Here is a 12,596-nt window from a genome sequence, read left to right on the forward strand (position 1 = left end):
CCCTCACACGGGCTCCGCTGCACAGCTGCATTTCCCCTTTCAGAAGGGGAATAGCAGACGGCAGAAAACCACTTCTTACGACCCACCTCCCTGTTCCCGCCGAATTCTAATGCTTATTTGTAGCGACTGATGTTATCCTCCCCGCTTGTTTGCGCTTTACGGAGCTCAGTCCTTCTCGCGGGTAGCGGGCACCGCAGACAGCGCGGCACGGACGACTCATCCGCCGCGCAGCGCTTACTCGGCGCGGCAGGCGAGCGGAGCAGGAGCGTCAGAGCCCCGGGAAGACGCTTCTTCACGTCCCGTTACAGGAACAGTTGGCTAGTGACTGTCTGCTTAAAATATACAACAATTAATACAATGAATGTAATTAATTTGTATAAAATATATTACATTTGTTATATATATAATTTTTTTAATTATCGTCTGTATTTCTATATTATCAATTTTAAGAATTGTTTCACAGATGCGGTCATCACATCTGTGTGGCCTGCGTTCCAAGATATTTTATCTAAATGGTTGTTGTAAATTAGTTTTAATCTGAAGCATTCATGCTGCTCAGTATGACTCAAACATGGTCACTTTATGGAGCTCTGCCTTGTGCACACTGAGCGAGGGTCTAATGAAGCACCCTGAGACCCACATTTCTGGCTATATAAACAAAATTAGCTTTGCCTTTAAATGTAATGAATAAACAGTGCATGACGTTTTTTACATTTACTGTATAGTCTACTACATAGAGTCAGTATATTGATGTGGCATCTAGAGACTCCAAGGAAAAGGTGTTATGCAGCTGGGAGGCAGAGAAACTGAACTGGGTTCCTGCGAAGGATGTGTATGGGCCTATATGCACAAATGCATGCATGCGTGTATGAGTGTGTGTCAGGGGGTGACTGAGGAGTGTCACTTAGCAGAATAATACGAGCTGTCGGAGAATGAAGAGGGATGAGGCCAAATCCTGCTGCTTCCCCTTACCACCATTATCCTACAGGAGAGAGACCTGTGGGGGGCAGGCACACAGACACAAACAAACACGCACACACACACACATCCTGGGAATCTCCTCAGCTGTCCCCTCCAGCCTAACCCAGCCCACCCTTCCTTCTCCTCCTCCTCTTCTTCCTCCGGCCCTGGCCCTAAACACCTCTGTTTGCCGGATCTGGTTCCATTCGGCACCAGATCAGGGCCCCTGGCAGCTGGCTACAGGGCCCTATGGGGCCTCTTCCTAAGGGCAGCCACTCTGTGATGATTTACACTGCATTACTGTACACACCAGCAACTGCCTCCTCCCGATAATGGTTATTACACTGGAGCCTCTTTTGGTTTTATTGCTCTTCGCTCTCTCTCTGTTTGAGCCTGAGGTATAATTAAATAATTTAGCTGAATTACCAAACATATGCTGAAACCTTTGGAGGAATTATTCGTGGCACCTGGTTAACTTGTCTTATGGTTTCTTTTCTGCTTATTCATAGCATGATGTCGGACTTGCAATGCAAGATAGGAAAGACGATTGCAACAAACACTGTGAGTATGTCAAATCTTGACAATTGATTTTTTCCAGATTTGTTTTTAAACACGATTTCATCCACCCACGAGGGAGCACTGAATACCTCAGTTTGTCCGGTTTTTGTTTTACATTTGGAGGACACGTGGTTTTCATTAATAAATTAGAGGCATCCTGGCCATGTAGTTGTATGGACTGCGTAAACTAGAAACTTGTAAATGTGCAGCTTTAATTATGGGTTATAGTGGAAATGGTGGTAGATACATTTAATGATCACAAGTGAAAACTCCTGAAATCAATGTTTATCTTCAGAGATTCTGTTCAACCTATTAAACCTATGTTCCAGTATTTATTTATTTTTTATTTTTTGGAAGTCATAATCCTGTGTCTGATATGAGTGGTCCTCTGGAGCAATGTAAAAGACATAGTCAACCTGTTCTATTTTTCAGCAAATATATCGGCACATTTTTTGCTGGCAATCACATTGCTTAAGGTGTTTAACGTCTTAATAAGTAGTAGTAGTAGTAAAATATGAGTGTACTGTACAGTTGTAAAGTTTCTATAGCAAAATCATTTCAAGATGTGTCATTCTGGTTTTTGGATCCAATCAAGACAGAACAAATAAAACCAAGAATCAAATCAAGCCCTGCTCTCTTTTCCACTTTGTTTTCCTCTCCTTCAAACTTTCTTGATTGCAGTTTTCCTCTCCAGCTTTGTTGCCTTGCCTGAGGTGTCCCAGCAGCCTGAAAAATGCAAAACAATTAAAATGCCCCAGAATGAATATACTAGAAAGCAGAAACTAAATGTTACACTGAGTACCATGTATCCATACTGCTGCAGACCATTCTTCAATAACAGCAGCTCAACTCGCCTCTGACGCCACAGATTTCTGCCCTACATTTGTCTAATCATCTGTGGCTTAACCCTCCTGCTGGTCTGCTATCTGCTCTATGTGTATGTGTGTGTGTGAGAGAGAGATCTCCTGTCTACTAATACCAGGGCTTAGTAATGTTTTGACTTTGTCATCAGGCACCTGGTGGGGCAGCACATTGGGGTCCTTCATCAGCTGGTAAGCTCTTCCACCCCCAGGGGGGGTTTCTAGGGTGGATAGGGGGGGGTGATCAATGATGGACACAGTGGCTCTGCACTGTGTGTGTGTGTGTGTGGCAGGGTTGCTCCTATTATGGGGAGTGGAGGGGAAGCAGTGCTGACGGTGGAAGCTTATAAAAGAGAAGGTGGAGGGGTGTATGCTGTTTAAACAGCCTGGTTTTGATTGGCAGGGCTGATAGTGAGTGGGTGGGAGTGGACATTGGGAGGGGTGAGTGAGCAAGTGCTTGGGTAAAAAGAAAACGGGGTTGCTTGAATGCATGTTTGTATATGTACATTTTGGCTGGTCCTCAACTTCTTGGGGCTGTTTAAGGGTTGTGAATAAAATGAGGTTAAAGTTTGACATTGGCGTAGGTCACGGTGGGACATTTAGATGTGATGGTTAAGGTTTTGATTAGGGAACGGGGAATACACTGTGTCCTCACAAAGACAGGAGAATAAACATATGCTTATGTGTGTGCAGGGAAAGGGGTGAGGGGGTGTATTTTTGGTGGACGGAGCTTTTAATTACCAGGGCAGAAGCAGATGTAGCAGAATGGTGCCCCCACCTTTCAACACACGCTGGTGCTTCTTGGCAGCTGGAAGACATCAGTTTGGTGTGTGTGTGTATGTGTGTGTGTGTGTGTGTTTGTCGGACAGAAGTCGTAACGCACATTGTTTAAATTTAAATATGTTCAGCTTCTATTGGCACTTCCTCAGTCATTATCCATTTTCCTTCCCCTTATTACTGAATAAATCACATCCTTCTGCTGCCACTTCTTCCAATTTTCAGTGTAATTAATGCCATACAATACACACCAGGTAATTCCCTTCAGTCTGTTCACTATACAAGTAATTATCTCTTGTACCAACTTTATAACTGGCAAAAGCCATTCAAGAGTCAATTCTTCCACATTTGAACATGTTCCTGTTATTCTTTAATATTATCTGCAGCCACCTAATGGAGCATAACATCATGTTAGAAGAAAAGTTTTGTCGCAAGTTGCAATTATAGTATGCGCTTTTTATACTATATAGGGCTGGAATCTAATTAGCACTACTTGATAATTAGAAATAAATGATTTATTGGTAGATATGTACTGTTCACCTTTTATTAAATATTATATGTGTTGTGGATATTAATTTTAAAAGCTGTTATTTTATAAACACTTTAAATCACAGATCAAATTTGCTTTCTAGGTTAAATCTGGGTCATTTGATTTTCAACTCATCAGCAATTTTCCCATTTTTATAAATCAGTTTTTTCTTGTACTGTAGTAATTAACTATTCTGTGTTCAGGTACAAATAACATTGGAAATGAAGCCTTACCATTAATGGAATAAACTGACTGTCAATGTAAATTTTAACTATATTAACTATATTACAAAATTATCAAATGTTCTTGTTACATTATTCAGTGTTTCTTTATTTTGGGGTTTTGAATACAATGTCAGATTTTTTTCCCTCCCGTTATTTTACACTTGTACAAAACTGATCCAAACAAATGTGTGCACAAAACATGGTGCCCAGAGTATAAAATGACTTTCTCATCAAGAAAATGGTGCAAAACTTAAAAAAGAAACACAATGTCCCTGCACATATAAAAATAAATTAATACTTTTGTGTGTCCAGTCACTGTCGACCTTTGTTGTCTGGTCCTTAAGAGTCACACACAAACTGAGGCTTCATTGGCTTTCCTTCACACCAGCGTGGCCAATCATAATCACTTATGTACACCAACGGCCAATGAGAAATGTTTATGTACACTTAACGAGGTAAAAACTGTGCCACTGAACCCTGACACACTTCCTTACCCCTACAGACAGCTATGTACAGCCACACCCCCTCCCCAATAAGCCAACTATCAAGTAGCTTCTAGCTTTCCAACACATGGCAAAGAAGCAGAAGCCATTAAAAAGGGTTTACAGCAAGATTTGCCTGTATGGAGAAAATGAAAACTAACAAAACAAAACAAAACCAAACAGAAAGACAAAACTTTACACAGTAGTACAACACGATGTTACATTGCAACACCAGTGGGCTTTTAAAATTAAATCATCTTATGCCCATTACACAAACAGACTCCAAATAAATAAAAAGCACAATAGAAAGTTGGCTTTGATTTTAGAGAATGCAGCAGAATATTTCCTGGTTTTATTTGAGACAGCACGTCCAGCCTCATGCAAGTGTTTTTGTAATCTGTTGCCTTAGCAACAGAGCTTAATTACCAGTAGCGTTGAGTAGAAGAAGGCTGAGTGACAGGGACACAGGTAAAGGAAATTAAATCCCGCTTTCCCCCTTTGCCTCAGGCACTTTGGTATGGGCCCTGACTGGCCAGTCCTGACTGTGGTGGGTTTTAGGCGGCCACTGGTTTAGGCCTTTTAGGTCCTAGTAGGCTAGTCCTGCTGGAGAGGTAGGTACACAGGGGGCTCAATCACAAATATGAAATGTAATGACTTGCATGTGCTGACAACCAACTGAATAATTTCTCTTTGTGAGTCTGTGCCACATGGATTAGTGCATCCCTCTGAATATTCAACCTGCCCTTTATTTTGTACACACATTTCACTTCCCTGAGTGAGCCCCCTGTTTGTGGCCCAGAGAGGAGACAGTGAAAAGGCTTCTGCGGTGACCATATGAGACTTGACTCACTGACATTAATGGATCTACAAGAACTGTGTGTTCGACACATAGGGACAGAAGAAACAAAGAGAGCATGTGGGATATTTTCACAAGCCTCTCACCCAATATTCTCCTTAGGACCACTGCGAGACAGATGTCAAATGTGCACCTGCTACTGTTAGGTCTTGCAGCAGAGACTTGTAGTTCTTCAAACATTCTTGTATTTCTGCTATTGTTTTTTTCATGTTTTAGTTATGTGTTTGCCAGCTTGTGTGCTGAGCACACCACTCTAGTTAGCTGAGGCCCCTGAGAGAGTGAAATAGCAAAGAGACCAGAAAAGAGGCTTAAAGCATAGAGAATGGGGACAGAAATATGGAGACAAAAAGACAGGAACTAAATAGAGACATGTCATAAGAACAAAAAACAAAGGGAAAGAAAAGAGAAATTATTAAAAGGAAATACATGTGGGAAGCTGAACTGTCATCTGTTGAGAGAATAGATACATGTTCAAGATTAGCATCTGGTGCTAATTACTGACACTAAGATACACTAAGTGACTACCAGTGATATTAAATGAAAGTTACTATTTCAGCAGTGACAACAAAAGAACCTGAAGCAGCACTAAAGCTAAAAGTAATACATCTAAAAACTGATGGAAATAAATAATACAAATTTACACAAAACACTGTGTAAAAATTGAAACCTGAAAAAGTTGCACAAATAAACCTGGCCAGGTCAACTAGAGTGAGTGACAGCAAAAGACAAAAAAATGCTAAATTCTTTTTTTCTTCCTTCTGCTATCACTTGCAATGTGTGCTAAAGTATTAGCACAGACTTTTATAAGGAATAATAAGGACAGAGACTTTTCTGCTGCCAATGTTCTTATCGCTGAATAAAGTTGACCAACAGGCCGATCTCCAGAAAACTCTGCATATTTATTTAAAAAATGTTTTTGATCGTCTGCCGTCATGTCTTCTCCTGCCCTGTGACGCCCACAGCCTTCTCAGCTAGCCGCGGCTTCTGTACCCCAGAGGCATGTGCGTCAGCGTGAGCATGCTGCAGTGCCAGGAAGGGGTTGGCGGTGATGGTGCCTTGGCCCTGGCTCTGGGCGCCAGGCAGCAGGTTGTTGATGGACAGTTGAGCAGAAGAGAGTGGGATGGAGGGAATCTGGGCAGAAGAGGAAAGGGACTGCAGCTGCTGAAAATCCTGCTGCTGCTGCATCAGTTGGTAGAGCAAAACCTGCTGCTGCTCCTGAAAAGGGAGAGAGAAGAGAGAAAGCACATAAGTATAAAGAGTAAAAAAGTTGAAGAATAAGGAGGAAAGGGAAAATGGTGTAAATATCGGAAAGTTTAAGTGAAGAGTGCATGGGAAAGAAGAGACGGAGGGATAAAAATGGGACAGAACCAAAAGAAAAGTTATGAAGAGGAAAAAAGTTGGTAATTCAGGCTATTTAGTCAAAGGAATTTAAGCTTCTTGTTATGGTTCGCTGTGTTACAGAGTGTGTGTCGTACCGCTGAAGGCTGGGAGGACAGAAGCTGCTGGAGCTGATGGTGCTGCAGGAGGAGTCTCTGCTGTTCAGACAGAAGGCCGAGCCGTGCAGCACTGATGAGACAAAAACCAATTACAATCAGAGAAACAAATCCACTGCACAATATTTCATTTTAGTGCAAAACATTTTTATGTATTTATCTAAAAAAAAAAAAAAAAGGACTAATGAGTCTGAAACTGCAGAAACCAATAACCAACAAGTATTTTGAATGTTCTACCAAAACGAAACTGAATTCTTCAGCAATTTTGTTTATAAATAAAGGCAAAAAACCAAACCAAAACAAAAAAATATTATTCCAAAATTTCTCAGGCACAAGAAGAACATATAGCTATAACTCCCATCTCACCTGTTTTTACTAGTTGCTGAGCTGCTAGAATCCAACACGCAGGCAAAGGAAACAAAATAGAGCTTAAATTCATATTCAGAGTGAATGTACCAGACAAAATACGATCCATCTTTCTGAAATGATTCGGTTTTCAGTTTTGAAGTAATAAGGGATTAGAAAACTCAAAATAAAAAAATTAAAAAAATTTGACTTTGTGCTACTCCCTTTCAAGGTGGTGTTTTACTTGTGCAGTCTGGGTCTAGCTTCATGACATGGACATAACATGGTAAAAGCATCAATCCGTCGTACCTGGTATTTTGTGGCAATGTGACACCTGTAGCTGCTCCTGTAGTGTGTGAGTGTGGGCTAGCGGTGCCCGCCGGAGTCTGGATTACCCCATTCAGTGCCCCAACAATTCCTCCCATCCCCAGTGCGTTTCCCGCACTGAGCGAACCCATCAGCCCCGCCACCCCACCTAGACCAGTTGGGGTAGCCCCCACAGTGGAAACCCCATTGAGCTGTGGCTGAGGTGGACTCTGGGAGACAGAGGGAGGGGTGGAGAGAGAAGACGTGGAACCGCTACTGCTATGGCCACCACATGATGCACTGTCCTAAGAGACACACCCAGAGATAAAGACCATTAATGACAAATTGACAAATCTATTTTCAAAATGTTTTAAAAATATTCTGAATATACACTACAGATCTATGCAATAAGACAGTAGCCAGAGTAACGGATTTGACTGTTGAGCGACCCTTACCTGAGCTGTGACAGGTAAGGATGAGTCAGTGGCTCCTTTCACTTCTGCAACAAAAATTAACAAAGATTTAGATTTTGCTATTTCTGATCATCATAATTTTTTAAAGTTCATTTTGCTTTATAAAAAAAGCATTGATTGACTGTTTGACCTATAACATGTAGAAGTATACATGAGTTCATCATTTTCCCTCATAACCTCAATTTAGTTACCCATTTCTGTCCTTGTTAGATACAAGTGCAAATACAACTGCAAGTCACCTTACCAGCCATCTTTATTACATTATAAATCATTTACTTAGAGTTGTAAGTGTGAGTGTGTACCCGAGGAGGCTGTGGTGGGAGTGAAAGGCACAGATAACTGAGCACTGAGAAGCTGCAATCTCTCTTTCTTCATGGTCAGAGTTTTAATTTGCTCCTCCAGTCTCCTGTTCTCCTCCTGCAGGTGGTGTAAAGACTTCAACATCCCCACCACTAAAAAAGTGAACACAGAATGAAAAACAGAATGATTCATTGTAGTATTTCACTGTAGTGCAGTGGCAGTACTTTTTGCATTCAGCTTAACATTTTGTGGCATCGCTGCAGTCTGAGTTTTCAATTTACTGCCCATTAGAAAAAACTAAATTGTCCTTGACACAGTTTGAAGTCTAAAAGACTTCTATCAAACTTGGTGTATATATATGTGTGTGTGTGTGTCGGCATAATGTGATCTTTTCACAGGTGTGAAGACTTAGATCTGACTTCCTTTTAGGCCACTTCTTCCTCAAGGCAAAGCCATGCAACTGCGCTCAACCTCCACAAAGCTTTGTTCAAATACCCAGTGACTAATTAGACAGATATACTCCATGGGGAGGTCAAAGCTCAAAATCAGATACAGCACAGTGACCCTGAAACCTGTACAGAGTTAGTGCAGTGCTCAAGGACAACTCAGCGCAGAAGAGGATTTGCCAACACAGGAAATGAATCTGACTTGTCCAGTTGAAGGACAACCTTTCTAACAACTAGCCCGCCATCCCTTTTTCATTTTCACTTTATTGATCCCTGAAGGTATGTTCAGATGGGCAGATAACTGTCAGAGATCGATAGACACAACAATAACAGATAATGTGAAAAAGTGACTGAAAAATGGAGAGACAGAATTTCAACAGCTAGAAGCAAAAGGCAGATGGATGAACTGATAACTGATAAAGAGAAATTGAGCAAAACAGTGAAAGCTGAAACAATCAACTATAAAGTGTATGTGTGTGAGGCCGGATATTGATCTGCAGTATGTTTTTGGTTTGTGTGTTAATTATAAAAAAAAATAATTTGAATGTTTAATAGGCTTAGTAATGATGTTGTTGTTCTTTTGAGACCTGAATGACAATAAATGTTACTAATTTTAGGTGTATCTGTTTAAATAAAATGTAGCCGTTTGTGTCTTGATAACATAGAACATTTCTCTTTTAGGTTTGGTTTATTAATACATTCATTTTTTAACATAACTGTGTCAGAGACTGAACAGCATAAACTACATTCTAGCAATGTCCTGGGTGTTTTCACAGTTGACCAACTTCTATCATAATGTCTGGACTGACATTGACTGGCATTTACTTTCAGAGATGACAAAATAAAAAACATGAAACTAAAACCTTGGAAAATAAACCGCACAGCAACATAAAAATTGGTATGGGTTATTGCTCAGGATTTTCTAAAAACTTTTCTGAAAACTTTTGATTCTACATCAAATAATTTAAGAGGTAAATACAGTATATTATCATAACAGAGCCTGATTTTTAAGACAAAACTTTTTTTTTTTTCAAAAAGACCTGTGTGTCTGCGTGTGCGTATGTTCTCTCACCATCTCCTTGTGCTCCCTGCTGCAGCAGAAAGCTCTGCCCTTCATTCCACTGCCTCTCCAGGAGCTGCTCTATGCTGGTGGCCACCGGGGGCAGCGTGTCCACGCCGCCTCCCCCTGCCCCTAGCAACCCCATCCCCGGCAACGACCCCGAGGAGTCATAGCGGATCTGCAGGCCACCAATGGGAGAGCTGAATGAAGGGAGAGAGAGCATGGATAGAAAAGAAGAGATAGAGAGGTCAATAGGGAGATTAACGACCCAACATAAACGTCAGACAAACACAGACACTGCTGGCTATAAAACTACATCAATTTGTTGTTACAGTGGCCTCTGATGAAAAGGGGCCAGGCTTTCTGTCTGTGTGGGTGAGTGCGAAAGACAAGGAGAGGGAGGAAGAAAGAGGACATGCAAGCTAGAGACAGAAATAGGGAAGTGGACAGTCTTGATGCGGTAATCTTTGTGGTTGTGTGAAGACAATCTGTAGAGTGTAAAAAAGAAAAAATGAGGGATAGTAGGAGAAAGGACAGTGTGTGTAATGTGTGAAAAAAAATAGCCAGTGATGGAAAGCTTTTTCCAGTTTTTAACAAAACTGTAAGAATTAGTTACGTACAATATGCAATATCTTATTATTTTGAAAATGTAAATGAATACAAAGGACTGCGATTTATTAAACAAATTGGGATTAGGATGCTCATCAGAGCTAAAAGTGTCTTTAATGTATTCAAAATTAAATGTGCTACTTACAGAGAAAATATAAAAATTTTTTCTGTCATTTTTTCTGTCACCTTATTTTGTATTACAATATTCAATGTAAGATATTCCCACCTGTATTTGTCCTAAATATATGGCATACATTTTAATCAAGAAGCAGTGCTCAAAGAAAAGAAAAAAACAAAAACAAAACAAAACCTACCTCATCAAGTGAAATTATCCATCCCATATAAGTAGTAGAAACAAAATCCATTAATATTCCCATCCTGAAAGATCCATACAAATACTCCCAAATGGAGAAGATCCAGAAAACAACCAGACTGTCCTTCCATTTGTGATTAAACCAAGTAAAAAACTCTAACAGGAGATGAAGGATGGTTTCGACCTTCAAAAACACAAGTTATCATTGGCTGAGAGCGCGAGAATTGCCTGTAGGGTTAAGAATGAAAGGGAGAGTGTGCATGTGTGTGTGAGGAGTGAGAGGAAACGAGAGGCCAGCGGAGGGAAAAGCAGAGAGGGGGAAGGGTGAAGGAGGGGGGCTGTAAGGAATGTAAAAATGGGAAGGAATGGATGGGTGGGGGGCATCTGTGTGTGTGTGTATTTACCGCGGGGTGGTCTTGGGAGAAGCTTTTATGGAGAAGCCCTGAGCACCGACGCTGCTGCTGTTGCCATCTCCCACCTCCTGATCTGCACACACACAAACAGAGAAAATCAATTGGACATCTGAGAACACGTTCACACAAAGTCAGCTGAAGTTGTAAAATGTTCAAAGTTTCACAGTATAAATCACACATATTTATATGCATATATTAAATTGTTCATGCAGGACTTAAATAAACAATTGTAAAGCATTTTTTACAATTATTTAAAAAAGACTCGGGGTCTGTGGGACTCAAAACAATAATAAATCCTAACAAAATGCATGAGTTAACTTGAAATGCGGTAAAACCCTGCAGACATTTTCAGCTTTTATCAATTCTGGAAAGAGATTTTGGGTGAGTGAAGTCAGAGAGCTAATACAAGGAGCAAAAAAATTAATAAAAAAAATTGCATTTTGAAATTTTGCCTGTGTAGTGTGGACACACTGTGATACATGTGGCTCTCCAGCCTACAAAACTCTCTCCCTCCCTCTTCCTTTGTATCTCTTTCACACCGGAGCCTTCATTCAAGCTGCATGTGTGTTTCACTCTCTCTGTCTACCTTGTCCCTCTGGGCCCCTGGCCAGACACTTCTTTTTATTTTCCTCTGTGAGTAATGAATCACACATGTACACACACGCAAATGCACACTTTTGCATTTACACACTCACAAACTCCCCTCTACTTAAGACGGTCAATCCCAGCTTTTACCCCCACTAGGTCACTACTTTAGAGTCTTGCTTGCCTTCTCCTTCAAGTCCTTTTTTTCTCCCATAACCCGTTCTGTCCTGGCACCTCCCTCCAGACACTCAAAAGCAAAAAGAAGCGGCTGCCAAAGTAAACAGCCGACATGCATACAAATATATGCACACCTTGCATGTTTGTCAACCAGTAAGGGTCACATGAGCTCAAACACTTGTGTCAATTTGCATTGTGCACAACTTTACTGCATAAAGATTAGTTCTGTTGTCGATTAGATGCAAAAGTCAGTTGACTGACAGAAAATACATGTGGAACAATTTTGACACCTGATTAGCCATTTCTATTATTTACAAAGCAAAAATGTCAAGCATTTGCTCGTTTCAGTAGTAATGCCTTTTTCTGTCTTAAATCTGACTTTCAACTGTTGTCAGACTAAACAACAAAACTTCAGAGGTCACATTAAGCTCTGAGAAATTGTATTTGCCATGGTTCACATTTCCTGTCTTTTTTACAGAAAGAAAATAGCTGTTAATAAAAAAAGCTGGCAGAAGAAAGTCAATACACAATGAACAATTAAAAAGCAGACCATACTCACTTTGTTTAATTAGTGCTCAAATAAACAAATGTGGCATTTTAATTTTAAAACATACCTTGATTTTAAACTGACCAAAAGTTAAATATTTCTGCCACATGAGTTCATGAGGGTCAGTGCAGATGTCCCTGTGTAGACCAAAGTATGAGCCCATACTTCATCCCACTCTTGTTAAGCAGCTGTACACACTTTTATTCATATTGTTCAGCCAAATACAACAGAAGAGCTCTTCTTCTTGATGTCAGGAGGTCACCATGATTTTTCATACTACTGA

At 40.6% G+C, this 12,596-nt stretch overlaps 1 protein-coding gene across 5 annotated transcripts in view; it reads right to left on the bottom strand.

Moving 5' to 3' along the window:
- Nucleotides 1-3,987: 3,987 nt before the first annotated feature.
- mllt10 (MLLT10 histone lysine methyltransferase DOT1L cofactor) overlaps nt 3,988-12,596 on the bottom strand; it is a 46,374-nt gene continuing 37,765 nt past the window's right edge. For 3 of the 5 annotated variants that reach the window (XM_067486067.1, XM_067486072.1, XM_067486070.1), the window contains 8 exons: nt 10,996-11,077; nt 9,682-9,869; nt 8,166-8,315; nt 7,846-7,889; nt 7,394-7,695; nt 7,106-7,129; nt 6,722-6,812; nt 3,988-6,461 (listed from right to left, as the gene is read on the bottom strand). In XM_067486067.1, coding sequence (XP_067342168.1) covers nt 6,177-6,461; nt 6,722-6,812; nt 7,106-7,129; nt 7,394-7,695; nt 7,846-7,889; nt 8,166-8,315; nt 9,682-9,869; nt 10,996-11,077 — 1,166 coding nt within the window. In that variant the 3' untranslated portion in view covers nt 3,988-6,176. The remainder of the gene's footprint in view (nt 6,462-6,721; nt 6,813-7,105; nt 7,130-7,393; nt 7,696-7,845; nt 7,890-8,165; nt 8,316-9,681; nt 9,870-10,995; nt 11,078-12,596) is intronic. The other 2 variants (XM_067486068.1, XM_067486069.1) reach the window with 2 other exon arrangements.

Source organism: Channa argus, chromosome 19 (assembly GCF_033026475.1).
Source record: "Channa argus isolate prfri chromosome 19, Channa argus male v1.0, whole genome shotgun sequence".
NCBI classification, from domain to species: Eukaryota; Metazoa; Chordata; class Actinopteri; order Anabantiformes; family Channidae; genus Channa; species Channa argus.